Here is a 20,495-nt window from a genome sequence, read left to right on the forward strand (position 1 = left end):
AAAACAAATGACTCTGACAGTTCATTTTGCAGCCAGAGGCGAAATGAACCAGAGAACATTTGTTTCAAAATCTGCTTTTAGCCACAATCATCACCGTCCAGCAGCTCACGCTAACATTGGCGCTCGAGCGCTTCGGTTCAGCCGGAATCAGTATTTTCCAGAACAGCAAAGAGCTTGCTATTTTGTTAGCTTTCAGGCTAACAGTAGCTCACTGGCATTGTGGTTAGCCTAGCTTAGCTAGAGTACAGCACGCTCTTTAATCAGCTGCTGTCAAAATGGAAGCTGAAGGGGAAAATGACCGGTCAGCCCTAAAAACACCAAGACATCCTCTTCGCCTGTGTTTTGAGGGTCAGCTTTCTAGTGCTTGCAGGTGCCAGTCTCTGGTGAGTAACCCCGCCCTCCTCAAATCTCTCTCACTGGTCCTTTAACCCGACCTTATTGTTGTGATGATAGGCCCGCCCCTTCCGCTGGGCGGGGTTCGGTACTCCTGCATAGCATCCACAGAAGCAGCATCAGCCGGTACCACACCTCCTCAGCCTCCTCGTCCTCCTCCTGCGCGGTACCGACAGCACCGGACCCCGACGGCGGACTGAGCGACCCCCCTCTCTCGGTGAGTTAGCCTCCCATGTCACGGTTCTGGTGTTCCGGGCAGCTTCGATCGGTCGCTGACGGTTCTGGTTCGGGTGTGTCAGACACTTTGCGGGACTGTGCGATGGTGCGGGATCAGCAGTTTTCTGGTGAATCAGCAGAATCGGGAGTCCTCAAAGTTGCCATCAGCGAACCAACATCTAATATTTAAACCGCTTCATTATTCTGGGGGGCCCAAAACGAAAATCCTAAAAAAAACATTGTAACGTCATCACATCGTTGTAAAATATTTATCATGCTGATAATTAACAACTTAAGATTTCTTGATAAAATTAATAAACGCAACCATCAACAACAATAAAATACATTTACAAATTAAAAAATAAAACCGCCTGTAAAATGCAAATGAGACATCTAGGTTTCCTTCAATTAAAAAAAAAAAACATTAAAAAACAAAAAACAAAAACAAAACTTGAGTCTTACAACAAGAGACGCAAATTTAAAAACTCAATCATTCCAGCAGAGGGAAGAAACCTGGATGCCGTGATGGAGGTCGATCACGTCCTAACAGGCTTCTCAGGATTTTTCCCTCGTGGTCGCTGAAAATAGAACTTTAACATGCAAGAACGACGGCAAATCTCAGGGTTCTGTTAATGTTGAACCACGCGGCTGGAGAACAACATCAGAAACTTCTGGCCAAACTGACTGTGAATGCGTCCAAGATCCGATTCACCATATTGTTTCTATTCAGAGTCTCGACGGGTTAAAACAGAGAAGCAACGTCCCGTTCAGCCGGTTGGATCCAGAATGTGTTCCGACTCGGTCCGGTTGCTTCTGCAGAGTTTATACGTGATGGTGACTGGCCCCGCCCCCTTCTCTAGCTGTAGCCTCAGTCCTCTGTCATCAAACTTCCTGAAAGCTCTGATAATTATCAATGCCACCATCAGTTTTTACTGTTAGACACTGTGTGTGTGTGTGTGTGTGTGTGTGTGTGTGTGTGTGTGTGTGTGTGTGAGTGAGAGACATTCATGGAAGTCACTGTCATATTATTTTGTGTCCAGCGAAGCAAAAGTGGAGCCTCACAAAGTTCTACACTCAGTTGTGTTGTTTCAGATTTAAAAAATTCTTCAGATTTTTCCACCAGAAGTTGTAAAAACAGCGTTCCACTCCCGCTGACCTTGAACGAGGCCCCAAAAATCACCAACATCCCGTCGTCAGCTGTGATATCCCAGCGAACACGACCAAGAAACTCGGTTCTAACAACGCCCCTGTTTTTTTGTTCCTGCCCTGGAGGAACCTTGAATGATTGCAGCTCTTAGAACGCTGTTTCGAGGACCTTTTTGTCCTTCAGCTCCAGACGTAAATCAGCGATCACATCGAATGTGAGGGGAATTTCCGCCTCGGCCTGCTTAAGTCACTTCAGGGGGTTCCCACTGGTGCAGAACCATGTTCTGTTGGAGTTCTACTGAAAGGTCCTGCAGGACTGATGTCAGTAAGCAACAGACTAATGGACTTTTGTTTTCTTCAGCTTCCTGCAAGTTGACTGGACGGAGATCAGGTAGGCCAGAACTTTGCACAACACAACTCGCCTTAGAACCCAGAGTGGTTCCGTGAGTAGAAGCCAGATGTTCTGCTGATGACTGTCTCTGATGTGTTGTAGGCCAGGATGTTCGGAGGCGTGTCTGAGCGGATCCAGAAGGACCGTCAGCGGGCCCTAGGACTGGGCTCGGTCCAGCAGGCTGTAAGCCACCTGAACCAGAACTACCAGGCCCTGAAGGATGACTGCCTGCAGAACGGTTCCCTGTTTGAGGATCCAATGTTCCCTGCTGAAGCGGCGTCACTGGGATTCAAAGAACTCGCACCCTTCACAGCCAAAACCAGAGGAGTGGAGTGGAAGAGACCAACAGTAAGAACCGACACTGCATGCTGCACAACCCAAAAGAACATGAACCCACTACTATTCAACCCAGTAGAACATGGATCCACTACTGTAGCGGAACACAGAACCAGTTGTTATTTTCCTGGAAGCAGACCTCTGTGGATCATAGAACACAATGGAACATAGAAACAGTGAAAGAATCTCGCTCAGTTAAAGAATGTTTCCGGGTTCTGATCAGAACCAGATGAGGCTTTGCCGTCTGTCCAGGCTGAGACTCGTTATTCTGAGAACCAGAACCTCTTGATAAAGATGCTGAGCAGAAACCAACCATCTCTGTAGACGCACTGAGGAACGCCGACCAGACGTAGAACATTATGCTGTCTCTGATTGGCTGTTTCAGGAGCTGACAGGAAACCCTCAGTTCATTGTCGGCGGCGCCACCAGGACGGACATCTGTCAGGGAGCGCTGGGTGAGTCAGTGAGTCACGCGTGTCTGTGGTTTGAGGGGAACTTCCCTGACGATTGTTGCTAAGAGACAAGCAACTGAAAGTAAACAGATTTCCACTGTTTGTGGTCAAAAAATGTAGAGCATCCTTCCTGAAGTGAGGACTGCAGGAAGACTCCTCCCACTGTTGACTCATTACAACTTTATTGACATATATACATGTAAAAAAAAAAGCAGCAATGCTAACTGCACCCTTCCTTTATTTCTTAAGAACATTTTTAATCGTCTCAGGAAATGAAAGTCAAATGATCAGGACAGTCTGATAAGAGACAGTCCACCACAGGAGGTTAGACACGGTCTATGTGGACCTTAAGGGTGGGGGCCTGGTCTGCAGCACCTGAAGGCAGCACTCAGCCCACCGCCTCTACTAATATCAGTTTATTGATCAGTGAATGCATGTCTGATGGTGCGGAAACTCCATCAACAGGAAGCAGCTTTCGTGTGAAAGCAGCTAATGTTGTTGTCGTTGCTAGCGTTTAGCGTAGCATTAGCCCACCCCTCCCCAACCCCAGACCATTTTGTTCAGCATAATGGAGCCAGTCCTCCCATTACCAGAAGCATTTCCTGTAATGATGAGAGATCTTCTCAAAGTCTGTTCTGAGGTATCAGTTTGAATCAGCACACGTAGCATCTCGTAACAACGTTGGTCGCGTATCGATAGGTGCACAGGATGATTGGATGCGTTTCAGAGTGCTCTGAAAAGAGATAACGAGAGGCTAACATGTGCACTAAAAGCAACAATTAGGAACAGGAATATAAATATAAAACAAAGTATAAAGTGTTAGGAGGAGTTTCAGTCTCAGACCTGGCGGCGCTGAAGACTGAGTGTATCCTGATGCTGGTGTCCTGCAGGCGACTGCTGGCTGCTGGCGGCCATCGGCTCTCTGACCCTCAATGAGCGTCTGCTGCACCGTGTGGTTCCTCACGGTCAGAGCTTTGACCACGATTACGCCGGCATCTTCCACTTCCAGGTGAGACTTGATCACTTCCCATCTGACAGAGGCCACCCCCCCCCCCCACACACACACACACACACACACACACACCTGTTCCAGTGAAAAGCAGCAGACTTTGAATAATCAGGAGGTAGCATCAAAGAGCCGGCTCCAACAGTTGAGCACTGTCATTTCTCTGGTTTGTAGTTTTATGAATATTCAGAACTCTATTATTATCATTCTCCCCTCTGGTTTGTAGTTCTGGCAGTTTGGCGAGTGGGTGGATGTGGTGATCGACGATCGTTTGCCGGTCAAAGACGGAGAGCTGATGTTTGTCCACTCGGCTGAAGGCAGCGAGTTCTGGAGTGCTCTGCTGGAGAAGGCCTACGCAAAGTATGAGCTTCCCCTCTCACCTCAGGGAAACACAGTTTTCGGACTCACTTTTTGAATAAACACAGAGCCGCTGTTTGTGCCCGTAAGCTACGTTTACCTGAAACAACAAACTCAAACTAAAAATGTACAAGGCTCTGAAATTCAGGTGCGAAGATTTTTTTTTTTAATCAAGATAGCTGTGTGTTCACAGTGTGTTAGCTTTGTGTTAGCTGTGTGAAAGCTGCCCATTAGCTCTGCGATTACTACGTGTCTACTGTGTTTACTACGTCTTAAAGGTTTGTTTGTGTTGAAGGTTGAACGGCTCGTATGAGGCTTTGTCAGGCGGCAGCACAACGGAGGGTTTTGAGGACTTCACCGGTGGTGTGGCGGAGATGTACGAGCTGAGGAAAGCTCCCAGAGATCTTCATCGCATCATCAGGAAAGCTCTGGACAGAGGGTCACTACTGGGCTGCTCCATCGATGTCCGTCTCTCTCTCTCTCTCTCTCTCTTACACACAGGCGCGCACACACACACACACACACACACACACAAACACACACACAAACACAAACGCCGCCCCCAAACACTGAATGTCCAATCATAGCTTGACAACCGTAGAGGCCAGAGCTCTAGGAGCGGGTAGTAGGTTAACGTAGCTTTAGCAATGTAAACATACAGACGAGCTTGTATGAACTTCTTCTATTTAGAGACATTATTTTCGCAATTATTTATACAAAACAAACGCTCAGCCACATGACATCATGAAGATTCTTTTCGAGAATCTTCACACTACACTTCCAAGAACATTTCTTACATGAAAGCCATGTAAATTTTGCGGCGTAAAACCTGTTCAGCCCATTTGTGAGCATGTTTCTCTCCTGAGGACAGTATGTTGCTGTCAGACAGGCTCCATTAGTGGCTTAACTGTTAATCAGATGGAAACACACCAGCTGACACCTTAACCTGACCAGCTGCCGCCTGGATACCTGTGTGTGTGTGTGTGTGTGTGTGTGTGTGTGTGTGTGTGTGTGTGTGTGTGTGTGTGTTTAAAAGAAACAGATAGAAGCTCAAAGCAAAGCCAAATTAAAAACAAGCTAAATGTTAGCTTGAAAAAAACAACTGGAGTCTGTTTGCAAAAATGGTAGACCTGAAATGAAAATTTAAACAATTTGAAATGAAAAAAAAGGGGGGGGGGGGTCCACAACATGAAGACGTTCAAGAGCCTCCTTTGATTTAAATATTCTTCAGTTAGTCCTGATAGCTTGTTAGCTGACGGCCTGCTCTGCCCTCAGATCACCAGCGCCTTCGACATGGAGGCAGTGACCTTCAAGAAACTGGTCAAAGGTCACGCCTACTCTGTCACTGGAATCCGTCAGGTGAGGACCCTTACATTGACCAGCCAATACCTGGAAGACCAGGTGTCAAGCCTTTGGTCTGCCTGCAGGTGGAGTACCGCGGCCGCCAGGAGCGACTGATCCGTATCAGAAACCCCTGGGGGCAGGTGGAGTGGACTGGAGCCTGGAGCGATAGGTTCGGCCATTTCAGTGTCTGACCAAATTTGTTGTCTCACTTTAATTGCGCGTGGCTGTCAACGATGTCTTTCTTGACACGACAGCTCCTCGGAGTGGAACTCCATCGACCCGGCGGAAAAGGACGAGATGCTGTGTAAGATGGAGGATGGTGAATTCTGGTAGGTTTTGCCAGAAAGGATCATTGTGAGAATTCATTTGAACGCTGAGGACACTCAAGCGTTTCTCTGCGTCAGGATGTCTTTCCAGGAGTTCATGCGTCAGTTCTCCAGGCTGGAGATCTGTAATCTGACACCGGACGCCCTCAGTCAGGACTCCACCAGTTTCTGGACCACCGTGACATTTGAGGGCAGCTGGCGGAGAGGAAGCACTGCTGGGGGATGCAGGAACCATCCGAGTGAGGACAGAGCGGTTAACAGGGGCATGCTAACCACGTTAGCCACATAGCCATTCAAATGTTAATTAAACGCGAGTGAATGGTAAAGTATCATTTACAAGAAAATCTATTTCCATCTTTAGAAATACAGCTCCTTGTTATTTCAGGAGCAGGTTTTTCCAGTTTTCTTTTTTGCTCGTTCTGCTGATTTCCTGCTTTCCGATTTCTGTTTTTTTTAATGCCTCCCTGTTTTCCTGCCACTGGATTTGTGACATTTACACACGTTTTGAAAGAAACGGCAAATCTTCGTTCATTCGGTTCTGATTTCAAACAGTTACCAACTTTGTTCTGGTGTTGCTTTCACGTGTCCCGTGGTGCTCTTGGCAGACACCTTCTGGATCAACCCTCAGTACAAGGTTGTCCTGCTGGAGGAGGACGACGACCCCGAGGATGACGAGCCTGCCTGCAGCTTCTTGGTGGCTCTCATGCAGAAAGACCGCCGCCGCTACCGCCGCCACGGCCAGGACATGCACACCATCGGTTTCGCCATCTACCAGGTCAGATGTCACTCAGCCTCTGTATCAGTCATCAACACCAAATAGTGCTACAAAGTGACCACACGGCATGAAGCAACGGTAAAAAAGGCAAACCTCCCAAACCTACCTCTGCAGCTTGTGATGCCATTCCGCCATTTCTTGGCGCCGTTGTTTGAACATAGCCATGAGACTTGGTCACGTAAAATCTGCAGACGATCCTCATCTCCATCAGGAGGACGGCGGCCTGAGAGACGATTCTAGGTCAATCCGCCTCTTTAATCAAAGAATGAAGCCGGTGCTCCTGTTACACTCAGGTGGCGGGACAGCGCTCGTCCCACAGAATCAGATCGTCTTTACATTATTGCTTACCTGGTTGCCATGGCATCGCCACAGTACTGAGACACAGGGGCTGGTTTGATGCCAGACCATTAAATGGTGTTGAGAAGGTGTTTGTAGCTGCTTCCTGGTTTAACTTCCTGTCATCTACTTCCTGTTGTCTGCAGGTGCCCGATGAGGTGAGTCAGTCTGCGTCCGGGGAACGTTCAGTTTCATTCCAGTCACAGCTTCTAACACGCCGACGTGTGTCCGCCAGTGCCGTGGCTGTCCCAGCATCCACATGAAGAAAGATTTCTTCCTGCGTCACTCCTCCTGCGCTCGCTCTGAGACCTTCATCAACCTGCGTGAGGTGAGCACCAGGCTCCGCCTCCCCCCAGGCGAGTACCTGGTCGTCCCGTCCACCTTTGAACCTTCCAAGGAGGCCGACTTTGTCCTGAGGGTTTTCACCGAGAAGCAGTCAGAGACTCAGTGAGTCTGTCAGGTTCAAACATTCTGTGTGAGTACACAAATGCGGCGGTGACGGTGTGAATCTTTGCAGGGAGATGGACGACGAGGTGGTGGCGAACCTGGATGAGGAGGTGATAAATGAGTTGAGAGTTTCAACACTAATCTGAAGACTGCAGCCCTCCCCGGAACTGAGACAACCGCTGAACCAAGGAGAAACTGTCCAGCACCCCGAGCAGATGCTTCCAGTGTTGTATTCATACTGGAAGACAAACTCTTCTGACAAGTGGTGACATTTAAAGTAGCAGAGCAACATGGCGGACCTGTCGCGCATGTGGACTTGTGTTTTTTTGGTTGACTCAGTTCCGGGGATGACAGCCGCCTCAGTATTGTTTCCTGCATCTGGGTTGTTCTGACCTTTGACCTCTGCAGCTTCCTGTACCTCTGTGCAGGAGGACGTCTCAGAGAGCGACATCGACGACTCCTTCAGGTCCATGTTTGCTCAACTCTCTGGAGACGTAAGTCCACGACACTGTTACTGCTGAGGCTTCGGTTTGTAGCCTTTATTTCACCCTCCCACCAAAAGGGGGCAGAGACGCATGCTAACTTCCTTAGCATGAGCCGAGGCTGTTAGCTTGGCGGCTAGCTCTCAGCTCTCGGCCTTTGTGACTGTGGGTGTTGATTTCTGTGTTCAGGACATGGAGATCTCAGTGCGGGAGCTGCGGACCATCCTCAACAGAGTCGTGGCCAAACGTGAGTCCAGATCAGCTGACCAACCAAGAGTTTAGTTTGGACATCACCTGATTTTTGCTCCGTCTTCTTTTGTGGTGGTTGTGTGTGCAGACAGAGACCTCCAGACGGATGGATTCAGCATGGAGTCCTGCAGAGCGATGATCAGCCTGATGGATGTATCCTCACTGCTCACCTCGTAGGCCTTAGTAAGCGCAGGTTGGAGCTGGCGTAGCGTCCCCCAGCACTTTGAAGACACAACTTTGGCGTTCTGGCTGTCATCATTTTGATTCCCTATTTTGATTGGTTGGTCACAGTGGTAATGACTTGTCAATCAGTATGTAGTTTTGTGCAGACAGACATTCTCCCACAGTGGCACACCAGTTAACATCTGGCTCCACCCACCATTATTCCGCTATTGAAAAACATTTTTTTTTTTTATTGGTTTGTTTGTATTCCTGTAAACCGACCCTTGCTGTTGTGGGCGGGGCTAAGACAGGACGCAGTCATGTCTCTTCTAATTAATTTTGAGGTAATACTTGTTTATATATTCGCAATTGTTGTTTATCTTTACAAATGGAAAAAAAAGGAAAAGACATCATTATTTTACCATCAGAATCAATGCCAAAACTAGAAGTTTCCAGCGTGCAGGTTGCTACTAGCTAGCTAGCTATATCAATACCCGCTGCAACAACCACCCAGTTCCCTCTTTGACTGACTCTCAGAAGGACGGCAGCGCACGGCTCGGCCTGGTGGAGTTCCAGCGTCTCTGGAACAAGATCAGGAAGTGGCTGGTGTGTTTTCCAACATGTGACTGGTTCAGTTCAGTTTGACCATCAGGTGGCGCTTCGTGTAAATTTGTTTTCTGCGTCTATCTGTTACATGACACTGATGTTTGCAGGGAATCTTCCGGGAGTTTGATCTGGATCGATCCGGCTGTATGAGCTCTTATGAGATGCGTCTGGCCCTGGAAAATGGCGGTAAATCACCTGACACCTAATGTTGCTCAGTGATGACCTCACATTATCTGAACTTTGACCTCTTTGTCCTCAGGATTCAAGCTAAACAACAAGCTGCATCAGATGCTGGTGGCTCGCTACGCCGACAACGAGATCATCGACTTTGACAACTTCACCTGCTGTCTGGTCAAACTGGAGGCCATGTTCAGTACGTCCAGCTGTCACACAACATCACCGCTCACCTGTCCATCCGTCCTACGTGTCTGCGCTCGTCCTCCACACCTCCTGCATTATAAATCCACCTTCTTAGCTGCTAATCACTCTGCTATGCTCACCAGCTCCTGCTAACTGTTGTTTGTGCTTCTCAGAGAGCTTCCAAGAGCTGGACCAAGGGACTGGAACCATAGAGATGAACCTCATCGAGGTATGAAACATCAAGAACCCAGAAAGTTCTGGTCTGATTTTCAGTTGAGAAACCTGGTTCTAAAAGGGTCCACGGTTCTGAGCCTGGAGTGTTTACATATGCAGCAGTCTCAGGGCGCAGACCCTGGACCTTGGCTTTGGTGTTTCTTCTGGTTGATTTTGGTTTTATAACGAAGTTTTAAGACATCAGACAGGTGTCAGAGGTCACTTGAATATGCTTTCAATTGTTGCTGCGGCTGATTGGCGTGTTGTGTTTCTGCAGTGGCTCTTCATGACCATGTGTGGCTGAAGCTCCCGGAGAGTCCATGTGCTTCCAGCTGGAAAAAAACCCCCGATGTTTCAGTCTCAAGCTTTATCCAACGAATGAGGAAAGCCGCAAGGAAACGTCACTTGGTCTGAAGGCACGCATGCGCAATATGTACACCCTGCGCTGACATCCCTGAGACACCACTGAGTGTCACCATACTACCGGGCAAGAGACATGCCGCTATGTAACAAACTACTAACCCATGATGGCGTCATGCCCTCCACTGTAACCTGACTTTACTTGAGACGTCTTTAATAAAGGCCTCCAACACAACAGGAAGTGACTGTTTGGTTGCCACAGCGGCTGCCGCCATATCCTTGTGTATGAATAACATTAACTTCACCTTATACGTTGTCATGCTCTTACTGTGAAAAACCCGAGAGAATGAATTTGTCTTTAATTGAAAGCAGCAGAATCGTCGTGACGTCACCTGTCCAAGACCTGGACACAGGAACGGACATCCCTTCTCGCACGAGCGGATTGAAGTTTAATTTAAAAAAAAAAACCCATCTGGATCAAAATCTTAAGTGTTCGTGCAGCTACAAGGACATCTGGATTCTTCTCTAAACTCCAGATGCTGGCGCTTTGTGAAATGGGAGAAAATTAGTTAGAAGAAACTTTGTGACCACAGCTGTTACGACCGGAAACGTTACGTTTACTGTGAAATACTTCCAAGTTGAAATTCTGTCTTTTAACCAACAACAAAAACCATAGGGTTCTCTGGGACTTCCATGGTGCCTAAACCTGAGCAGACCCCCAAAGCCTTCGAGACCACATCGAAGTTCTCCCGTGCGTGAAGATTTCATTTTCTAGTAAATGAACAATTCATTCACAAACAAAATAAAACATAAATAGACGGTTTATTCCTTATAAAAGGACAGCGTTTCTTTCATTGTCAGAGAGAAACAACGACTGACGACAGCATATTTATGGTTTCGCTTGCCCGGTGTTCCCTTCTCCGGGTTCTGATGATCCACAGTTAAACTCCCTTCAGGAAACACCTCCTTTCACTAGGGGTCGTGACTCTTCTGGTTTTCTTCGTCTGGCAAATCCAGCATGATCCCTCTGGCCTCCAGCAGCGTCGTATCGGTTTTGGCTCCCAAGAAGCGGGCGGTGAGCTCCCAGTCCGTCAGCCGCACCCGGACCCTGCTGCCCACCTGAAGCGCCTCTCCCTGCGGTGGCCGCGCACAAACGCAATGGAACTTCCCTCCGAAGTCGATGTACAGGTCGTTTCGGACCACGTGGAAGATCTTGCCGACCACCACCGTGCCACTGATCGGTCCCATCTGCATCAGCAGGGACCTGCGCAGCATCGAGGCGAAGTTGTCCTGGTCGGGGGGGCCGCTGGGCCGCGCCCTGCGCAGGAGCGCTGACTGGTATTCGATGGCAGCAGCGAAGCTCGTCTTTGGTTTATCCGCAGCGGGCGATTCGCTGTCGGCGGAGGAGTCGGAGCAGTACGCGCCCCGGAGGAGCAGGCAGGACGGTGAGCGACCTCCGCGCCTGAGGCTGAGCACTACCTTCCTCAAGGCCGCCATCTTGTCTCTCACAGCGGAGATGACGCGCCACCAAGCGAGAACGTCTTATTATTATACTGAGACGTCACAGCGCCTCCTGGAGGCTCCTGGACACTTGGACTCCTCCGAGTTTAGAGAAATTGGTGATGAATATAAAAGATAGTTATATTATTATTATACAGCAAAATAACTATTATATAATATTAAAATAATTATATAATAATGATATAGTTAGTACATCATTATGACATATATAGTATTACTACGATAATTATATTCATTACAATGAGGATTTAGAGAAGAAATGGTTTGGAAAAACATTTTTAACACATTTTCCAAATGAAAATGACGTTCACTTACCATGGTAACTGGTTCAATAATAACAATAATAATAATGATAATAATAATAATAATAATAATAGGCTAGCGGGCGTCTTTGATATGATTAATTATTTAAATCAGGAGCCACACAACACCGAAGAAGAAGAGGAGGAGGAGCTGGAGCTGGAGCGGGTGCGGGTGCGGGTGCGGGTGCGCATGCGCGTGTTGGTCATGGCCGAAGACGCAACTATGGAGTTGTTTGTCTGCGCTCCGGGTCGGTTCCGCTTCTCCTGTTCGGTGTTTCCAGGCGGGTCTGTGGTCCAAGACGTTCTGAACCGATTCGTCCAACAGCGGGTAAGAGTTCGCGGCAGTGCGCGTGGGAACCCGGGCTCAGGCTCTGCCTTTAGCCGGCGAGCTAACAAACTAGCCGTGTTAGCTAAAGAGCAAATCTTAAACTTTTTAAACATTTGACTCAAAACGGTCTGTGAGCGGAAGCTGGTTTGATGTCAGCAATTATTCTTGTTTAGGTATTTAGTTTAGTTCAGTCTGACCTCACTGACAACTGCAGACCCAACTGAGGTATAGACACATACGAGCTGTTGGTGTCAGTTTTTACTGTAACTTATTTAACATTAAGAGTTATTAGTTTGCTGTTTAATTACACAAAAAGTAAATATTATATCAAACAGTTCTGTACAAATTTTGCAGAAACCCATTTATTTTCTTAAGGATGTATTTTTGTTCATGTTACGTGTATGGTTTTGTAATACTTGAGGAAAGTACAGCAACTGTTTAACGTCTGCCTTTTTAAATTCTGAGCTAAATTCACGTCTCAACAGTTGCGGTATTTTAGGAATATTTTCGTCATAATCAAGGAAGTCAACACAAGATAGAACTTGTTAGTTGCATGGCAGCATTGTTCTTTACACCTCGTTGTGCAGCTCCACTTGAAATGGGTGAAAGTTGGAGAGGTATTTATTCCTGTGAGCAGCAGAAACTAGAATCAACATAGCTGGTAATAATTTGAGTGACCTCACTGCGACATGAATGTCTGACCAGATGAGGGACAAAAATACTTGACCTTAATGTGTGTGTTTGTGTGTCAGGATGGTTCCCCGCCTGATTTTTATGTAAGTAGAGACGGTCGGATCACCGCACCTGAGGATCCCCTGCAGCATGGCGCTGTCTACCACCTGGAGCCCCGTCTCTGTGGCGGGAAGGGAGGTCTGTTCTATGAAATGAAGACATGTCTGTTTCTGCTTCTGTGGGGTTTTCTCACCACTCACTTGTGTGTGTGTGTTTCAGGGTTTGGGTCCATGCTGCGAGCGCTGGGTGCTCAGATTGAGAAAACGACCAACCGTGAAGCGTGCAGGGATCTTAGTGGCCGACGCCTACGAGATGTCAACCACGAGAAAGAGTGAGTCTCATAAGTCAGGTGACGCCACACTCACCTCCCGACGCTACGTTTCCTCCATGTCGCACTCACTGGTGTATTTCCTCTTCACGCCTTGAATCGTGTGTTGTGGTGGAGTGCAGGATGGCAGAGTGGCTGAAGAAGCAGGCGGAGCGCGAGGCTGAGAAGGAGCAGCGGCGTCTGGAACGCCTGCAGAGGAAACTGGCCGAGCCCAAGCACCAGTTCACCGACGGGGAGTACCAGCGGCAGTGTCACGACCTGTCAGAGCGCCTGGAGGACTCCGTGCTCAAAGGCCAGTTTCTGTTATTGTGAGAACAGTTGATGGCGTTGGTGTGTGCATGTCAGACTGCTGGCGTCCGTCCAGCTCAGAGCAGCTGATGCGTCTGACAGGAACGGTATACCCTATACCCGCGTTTGCTCGGCATCAGGGCGCATTCAAGCTTCCAGAGGACCCGGGTGTGAACTCCCGCTGTGAGGCTGCGTGTCTGTGTTTTTCTTGCGCTGTCGTCATCATTTCAGAGAGAGGTAAACAAACGACAACGTGGTTGAGCGTTGTCGTTGCGTGCATGCAATGTTGTCTCTTTTGCAAAGCATACAAACTCGGCGCAGATTGGAGAATGTCCCAGCGCTAATGCAGTGAAGGAGGATGGAGTTTTTGGCGAGTCTGGAAGGGAGCCGAAGAAGCTACAGGCGAAGTCTGACAATTGGCACAGTGACAAAATCAGGACGCGACAGGAAGGTCGCCTGAAACCTGAGATGACGCGTGTTGCCTTTTTCACACTGCAGGCGAGCCGCGCCGCTAAACACCCGGGTCGCTTGGTGAGTCGGTCAGTGCGGGTCGAAATCCCGAGTCGACCCTTTCAGAATGCCGAAAAACCCGCGTTGACCCGCGTTTTTGGTGCAGTGTGAAAGAGGCTTTACTGATCCACTCGGTGGACATTTGAACCAGTTTCCCAACTTAAACCATCGTGTCCCTTCGTGGATGTTGTGTACTAAAAACACATGGTTCTCCTGCACGCCATCTGCTCTGATTAGCAGGAACTTGTAGTCAGTTGGTTTGTGGAGGGAACATGTGGGCGGGGCTACTCAGGCAGTGACGTGCCTGTATGATCAGTGTTCCGTCATTCTGACACTTAAATCGATGGCTGCAGGTCTCCAGGTGAAGGTCGACAACGTCTCAGTTGCAAAGAGACCAAACTCTGATCTGAGTGAAGTGCCAGACAGGAAGAAGAAGAAGATGGAGTCGGCGTGTTTTTGGTGGGTCACAGAAAGACACGATGACGCTTCAGCTTGGAGATGAGTTTGTAAAACTGGTCGTGGTTGCAGGACGGGTATGGGTGAGCTGGACGAGCTGCTTAGCTCAGAGGAGGAGGATGAAGAGGACTACGAGCCTCCGTCAACGTCCGCCGCCGCCTCCTGCAGTGGAGCAGCTGCCAAGACTACGCGGGGGGTGGAGCCCGAGCAGAGCAGCAGGTAGATCAGCTGACTTGTTCATGTTCACACTAAAATCACCAAACCGTCTAAATCTTTGATGTGGTTCTGCAGCTCAGAGGCGACTCGAAGGACCCTCAGAAGTTCAGATGAAGAGGAAACGTCTGAGTCCAGCTGCTCGTCTCAGGTGAGAACTTTACTCTCCAGAACAATGACGCTGCAACAACCGTCAGTCCACGCCGCTCTAGAAATACCAAAAGAACAGCTGATCGTAGCCTTCACTTGGATACCACACGTGGTAACACGTGAGGTTTAATTCAAATCGGTCACATGGTCCTAACGTTGTGATCTTGGTTGCAACAACAAGAAGACCATCAGACTGGAACTTTGTCTGAGGACAACAGCAAAGTGGTGACAGAGAATCTGTGACGCTATCAAAGTGGAACTGAAAAAACGATGCTTGCTCGCTGTATCCTCTCCCTGGAACTCTGTAGTTCTTGAGGTGGGGGTTCTAGAGGACAAACACTGCTCAGTATTCACATGAATTATCCAGACTTTGACGATTCATCTGTTTGTTAGCAGCTTGACGAGGACAGCGGTGATCATCATCATCAGTCTGATGAGGAAGGAGGCCGTCATCTCCAGCAGCCTGATGCCGAGGAAGACCAAGGTCATCAACAGCAGCCTGATGCCGAGGAAGACCAAGGTCATCAACAGCAGCCTGATGCCGAGGAAGACCAAGGTCATCAACAGCAGCCTGATGCCGAGGAAGACCAAGGTCATCAACAGCAGCCTGATGGCGAGGAAGTCCAAGGTCATCAACAGCAGCCTGATGGCGAGGAAGGCGAAGGTGGCCATCATCAACCCGAGGCAGTGCTCTGTCTGTCCTCAGTGTTGTCCGTCCAGCAGCTGGAGTCTCTGGGTCTAGACGTGTTGAAGCAGGAACTGATATCACGCGGTCTCAAATGTGGGGGAACGCTGACCGAACGCGCCACACGACTCTTCTCTGTCAGAGGCCTGAGGGCCGAGCAGATCGACCCGGCACTGCTTGCCAAACCGAGCAAGGCCAAGAGAAAGTGACAGCTGTTTATTAAGTTTGGTTTGTCGTTGTGTACTCTTCACGCCAAACTCTGAGACAGGAAGTAGATCTTGATGGCTTCAAGCAAGTTTTGTGACAAATGTTTTTATTTCTGCTGATTGACATTAAAAGTTCAAGCTGTATTATGGAGTTTTACTCTGAAAGGTGGAACAGGAAGTAGTAGCTCTGATGTTGATTTGATGAACGGGATCTTTGTCTGAGATTTATCCTCCACTAGCAGAGGATGACAGAAGGCGGCGATGTCAAAAGCCAGGATCCCACGACGTGACCTGGGGAACATCCTGCTCTTCATAGCAGATGATGACGTCACCAATTTCATAATCAAAGTCAGATTCCAAGGACAGACCGCACTCCATCCCCGCCTTCACCGTCTGGACTTCGTCTTTGAGGTGCTTCAGCGTCATCAGAGAACCTGTTAGAACATCGGAGAACCTGTTAGATGTTCTGAAGACTCATGGAGGTCAAGTCAGAAATGCTTAAATTTCATTGGCTGGACACAACCAGATGATGAGGCAGAAGCTTCTGACGAGACCCAAGGGGGCGTGCCCACAACTCTAGGCGACCAATAGTCTGACAGGAAGCTGCAGTGACCAACTGATGTCTTGCAGTGGCATCTGTGCTGCTTGTGGCGGTGCCAACTCACCCTCCCACACGGTCTCGTTGCCACGGATAATCCGGAACTTTAGCCGCCGGTCCAGTTGACCTTTCTGAACTCGACACCCAGCAACGTTGACCCCCTTATTCTTGTGAGAGACTTTAAACAAGGCGAGGACAGTGGCCTCACCTTGGGGGGGAGGGGCAGAGCGAGCACGTCAACGGTGAGCTGGTTATGCTGGTGATGACAAGGATGATGATGTCACTCACCGACAGTGTTGGCCTGGACAAGTGGCGGAAGTTTGCTGCTCAGCTCCGCCTTCATCTCATCAATTAGTTTGTAGATGACGGTGTGCAGTCGCAGTGGGACGCCCTTCTTTGCCGCCAGCTGCTGGGCAGCCCGGCTCGCCATCACGTTGAAGCCATAAATGGAACCTGAAGAAGAAGAGCTCATCTGATGTGGGATGACGATTAAGGTGTTTGAAAGTGCTACCTGACTTCTGATGTCACTCGACGGTTGAGTCAGTTCAGCAGTGTGATGTCACAGGTACCTGAGAAGGTTTGAGCCATGGTGACATCATTCTCTGAGACATCCCCGATGCCAAAGTGAACAGCGTTCAGCTGACATTGGTCATGTGCATCATAACTGTCCATGATGCCCAAGATGGCCTCCACTGACCCGTCAACATCAGCTGGGGAGGGGGGGCAAAGGTCAGGAATCCGTGAACAAGGGAAAACAAAACATAGCCCCAAATGCAGATTGTGATGTCATGAGCTGCACGTCAGGTGGGCGTACCTTTGATGATGACTGGCAGGGAGAGCTCCTCTGTTGGTAAGCTTTCGCTGCGTCTGGAGTGGTTCCGGTTGGCGAGGTAAAGGAGCCTCTTCCTCTTGCGCCAACTGAGGTGAGCCAGTCCCTCCCTCTGACTCTTGTACTCCTCCAGGTGTTTCTTCTGTTTGATGTCGATGGCGCTTTGTTCCTCACACATCCTCTGCTGCTCCTCCACGTAGCACCGCCACGCCACCACCTCCTTTGCTCGATGCTGCAGCACAGACAGCACAGAGGCCCTGGCGTTAGGAACAGCCGAGGACTTCCAAATGATTTAAAGGATTCTGTGACATCACACTTGGATGCGGTACTGACGCCACACAACAGTGCGGTCTAATGAAAACGATAGAGGGTGGCGGCATCCTGACCTCTGTCTCCACCTCCAGGATGGTTTCTCCAGCTGATGGCAGCTCCTTCCAGCCCGACACCTCCACTGCGGTGCTCGGCCCCGCAGACGTCAACGTTTTCCCATTCTCATCAAACAGGAAGCGCACTTTGCCCCATGTCTTTCCCGCCACTAGGATGCAACCTCGCTTCAGCGTCCCCTGCTGGACAATGGCGGTCGTCACAGGACTGAGGAGACACGATGGAGCATGAAATACAGTATTACTATAAAAATCCAGTGTTCGATTCTCAACCAATCAGAATACGTTGAGAAACGTATTTGACAACTCGTACCCTGCCAATTGGCCACCAGGTGGCGCTGCGGTATGGTGCAGCCTAACAGAGTCATGAATCACCATAATAAATCTTCAAGCCACTCACCCTTTGCCCTTGTCTGAGCGGCTCTCGATGACGAGGCCTTCAACTGGGCTGCTGGGTGACGCCTTCAGCTCCAACACCTCAGCCAACGCCACCGTGGCCTCAGCCAGCGCCAGCAGGTTTTCGCCCTGGCAACAACAGCGGCGTCATCTCTGACATCCATTTACACCCCAGAAACAATAATCAGTACCGACAACAATTCTGATAAAAACGATATAAAGGCTGGACTCGGGACGCTCGTCTGGTGTCCGTCTGCTCGTGAGCGGCTGACGTGTTTGCAGCAGTGGTCACCTTGAGGGCAGAGATGTGAATCGCCTGAACGTCTCCTCCAAACTCCTCGCAGATGACATCGTGAGCGAGCAGCTCATTTTTGACTCTCTCAGGGTCGGCACGGGGCTTGTCGCACTTATTCACCGCCACGATGATGGGAACTGAAACAAAGCACAAACTACTGAACACGGCGGCGGCGGCGGCCCTCCTCGGTGACGGCGAGGATCAGCTCTTACCATTGGCCTTCTTGGCATGCTGGATGGACTCAATCGTCTGGTGCATCACACCATCGTCCGCCGCCACTACAAGAATGATGATGTCAGTGGCGTTGGCTCCGCGGGCTCTCATGGAGGAGAAGGCAGCATGACCAGGGGTGTCCAGGAAAGTGATGGTCTCACCGGCTGGCAGCTGAACTGAAAGACAAAGGCAGGAAAAAAAAGTCCAGCCTTCGCCAACAGGGACACGTCCTCAAACGAGCGGATGAATTTAAATGACCAGAAGTTGCGAGGAATTCGTGGTTCCCTCAGTTTAATAAATTCAAGGCCACAAGCCAGAATGAACACGTTAAAATGCCATGAGATAATATTTAAATATGATGGTCATCTACTCTCTCGCTTCCGTGCAACATCAAACTGTCTCTGGTGTTTTGTCAATAAAGTTTGGTACACTTGTTACCTCGGAACGCTCCGATGTGCTGCGTGATACCGCCGGCCTCCGTGGAAACGATCTGGCTATTCCTCAGACTGTCCAGCAGCGTTGTCTTACCGTGGTCTACGTGACCCATGATAGTGACCACCGGGGGGCGCTTGACCAGGCTGGATGGGTCTGCCACAGGTCTGATGGGGTCAGAGGTTAGGGGGAGTTAAAGAATAGCATTAGCTTAGCATCACCAGCACGTTTATGAACACGGTGTACCTGCGGACGGCGTCTCGGTTCACAAGCTCTTTGGTCGGCTTCGGGTCGACCTGTTTAAACTTCATCCCTGAGTGAAGCACCACCTTCCTGATCAGGCCCACCTCCAGAACCGTGTTGGGCTGCAGAGACTCCAGCTCCAGCGACAGGCTGAGCACGGCTTCCATGACATCATCTGGAAGACAGAGCAGCACCAGAGTCAGATGCCACAGAGGACGTCAAGGAAACGGCCGCCACCAAATCGGACCTCCTTCACGCTCGCATCATCAGGCCACAGAGCCGACAGATACGTCGTAGAAACAAGAAGCGCCATCACCTGACATCAGCACCCCCCAATGCCTGTGGGGACAAAACGTGCGCAACCTCGTTGTTGTCACCGAGCCTTTGTACCAGCATCGGCGTCGGCCACGTCTTACCATTGTCTTTGTCCATGACCTGAGCCAACGCCGCCACCGTCATCCCATTCATGATCTCCACCTCCTTCTTCTCTTTTAACTTCTGGTTCTTCTGGGCTGTCCTCTGACCTTTGACCTGTGAGATCAGAGCAAGTCGTCACACCGCTGCCCACCGGAGACGGATGTTTCCCAAACAGACTGACCCACTTGTTTGGTAGCAAGCGTCCTGCAGGTGAGCGGGAGGGCGGAGCTCCCAGCAGGACAGAGAAGGGGCAGCGGCAGGGAGCGTCTTGTATGGACGAGCCACTTGGCCCCCCGCATCACGGATAACATCACACTCATACCTGGAATGAAACATTCATGGCGCAGAAAGGTAGAATTTTGACATCCGTTTTGTCCATCTTTGTTATGACACCATAGCCAAAAATAACGTCATCATGAAAAGAGTGGTAGTGACGTCACACGGGTGCAGGAGGATGAAAATAACGTCACCTCACCAATCAGTAAGGAGACGAGCTGTTCTAACACGAATTATCATCATCATCATCATCATCATCCTCCGGACACCTGACGTCATCACACATCTCACTGTCTCATCCGGACCCTTCAACGTTTTGATCCTTCTGGATCAGGATCAAACTCCAGGACATTTGTGACGTCACAAGCCCTTGGCGGAGCCCCGACTCTCAAACGCGGTTGTTTTGTTTTTTTTTTCTCTCTCCCTCTGCCCAGAGATCGTGGAGATTCGGCGGTCTGCTGGTGTCCAACGTTCACGAGTGACGTGAAAACAACGACAACGACAAAACCACGCGACCTCGATGGAGTTTACGGTTTTATTTCTCACCTGAGGACGTTGTCGCCCTCAGCTCTCCCTCAACAGACGACTTTTAATCCGTCACCGACGTGAAGCTCCGACAGGGCGCCGCCATGACAGTTGGTGTCGTAGTCAAAGCCCGGATATGACGTCAGCTATATCCGCCGGTGGGAAACAACTACCGCTGACTCACGTTGTTATTCGTTTTAGATCTTTTCCTT

The 20,495-nt window shown here is 49.6% G+C and overlaps 4 protein-coding genes across 5 annotated transcripts; 2 read left to right on the top strand and 2 right to left on the bottom strand.

The window, feature by feature from the left end:
- The first annotated feature begins 88 nt into the window (after positions 1 to 88).
- LOC147257937 (calpain-1 catalytic subunit-like) lies at positions 89 to 10,214 on the top strand. The gene is made up of 23 exons (XM_086212184.1): positions 89 to 610; positions 2,117 to 2,146; positions 2,249 to 2,494; positions 2,868 to 2,937; positions 3,825 to 3,943; positions 4,167 to 4,300; positions 4,593 to 4,761; positions 5,573 to 5,656; positions 5,725 to 5,810; positions 5,896 to 5,970; positions 6,046 to 6,206; positions 6,573 to 6,742; positions 7,225 to 7,236; positions 7,314 to 7,525; positions 7,596 to 7,635; positions 7,954 to 8,019; positions 8,197 to 8,254; positions 8,345 to 8,409; positions 8,956 to 9,024; positions 9,132 to 9,210; positions 9,284 to 9,397; positions 9,558 to 9,613; positions 9,875 to 10,214. Exons 3-23 carry the CDS (start codon positions 2,255 to 2,257, stop codon positions 9,899 to 9,901), a joined length of 2,106 nt encoding a protein of 701 aa, XP_086068310.1. The 5' UTR covers positions 89 to 610; positions 2,117 to 2,146; positions 2,249 to 2,254; the 3' UTR covers positions 9,902 to 10,214.
- Positions 10,215 to 10,668: 454 nt separating this feature from the next.
- On the bottom strand, positions 10,669 to 11,485 carry mrps28 (mitochondrial ribosomal protein S28). The gene has a single exon (XM_086210286.1). The coding sequence runs from the start codon at positions 11,452 to 11,454 to the stop codon at positions 10,930 to 10,932; it is 525 nt and encodes a 174-aa protein (XP_086066412.1). The 5' UTR covers positions 11,455 to 11,485; the 3' UTR covers positions 10,669 to 10,929.
- A 455-nt stretch (positions 11,486 to 11,940) lies between these two features.
- On the top strand, positions 11,941 to 15,820 carry sde2 (SDE2 telomere maintenance homolog (S. pombe)). Of its 2 annotated transcripts, none has more exons than XM_086212192.1 (8): positions 11,941 to 12,108; positions 12,861 to 12,978; positions 13,060 to 13,171; positions 13,291 to 13,460; positions 14,320 to 14,425; positions 14,495 to 14,641; positions 14,714 to 14,786; positions 15,179 to 15,820. In XM_086212192.1, the coding sequence occupies exons 1-8, from the start codon at positions 11,971 to 11,973 to the stop codon at positions 15,677 to 15,679; spliced, it is 1,365 nt and encodes a 454-aa protein (XP_086068318.1). In that variant the 5' UTR covers positions 11,941 to 11,970; the 3' UTR covers positions 15,680 to 15,820. The 2 variants fall into 2 exon arrangements, with proteins under 2 accessions (XP_086068318.1, XP_086068319.1); XM_086212193.1 differs by having other exon boundaries at positions 15,182 to 15,820.
- On the bottom strand, positions 15,742 to 20,417 carry mtif2 (mitochondrial translational initiation factor 2). Its single transcript, XM_086212191.1, has 14 exons — positions 20,305 to 20,417; positions 19,668 to 19,804; positions 19,482 to 19,596; positions 19,069 to 19,240; positions 18,829 to 18,989; positions 18,390 to 18,566; positions 18,175 to 18,314; positions 17,887 to 18,011; positions 17,490 to 17,694; positions 17,089 to 17,335; positions 16,844 to 16,984; positions 16,563 to 16,727; positions 16,342 to 16,482; positions 15,742 to 16,110 (listed from the first exon to the last, which is right to left on the bottom strand). The coding sequence occupies exons 2-14, from the start codon at positions 19,800 to 19,802 to the stop codon at positions 15,941 to 15,943; spliced, it is 2,094 nt and encodes a 697-aa protein (XP_086068317.1). The 5' UTR covers positions 19,803 to 19,804; positions 20,305 to 20,417; the 3' UTR covers positions 15,742 to 15,940.
- Positions 20,418 to 20,495: the final 78 nt, after the last annotated feature.

The sequence above is a fragment of the Aulostomus chinensis genome, chromosome 8 (assembly GCF_037954235.1).
Source record: "Aulostomus chinensis isolate RoL2024-O1b breed Wild chromosome 8, RoL_Achi_v1.0, whole genome shotgun sequence".
NCBI lineage: Eukaryota > Metazoa > Chordata > Actinopteri > Syngnathiformes > Aulostomidae > Aulostomus > Aulostomus chinensis.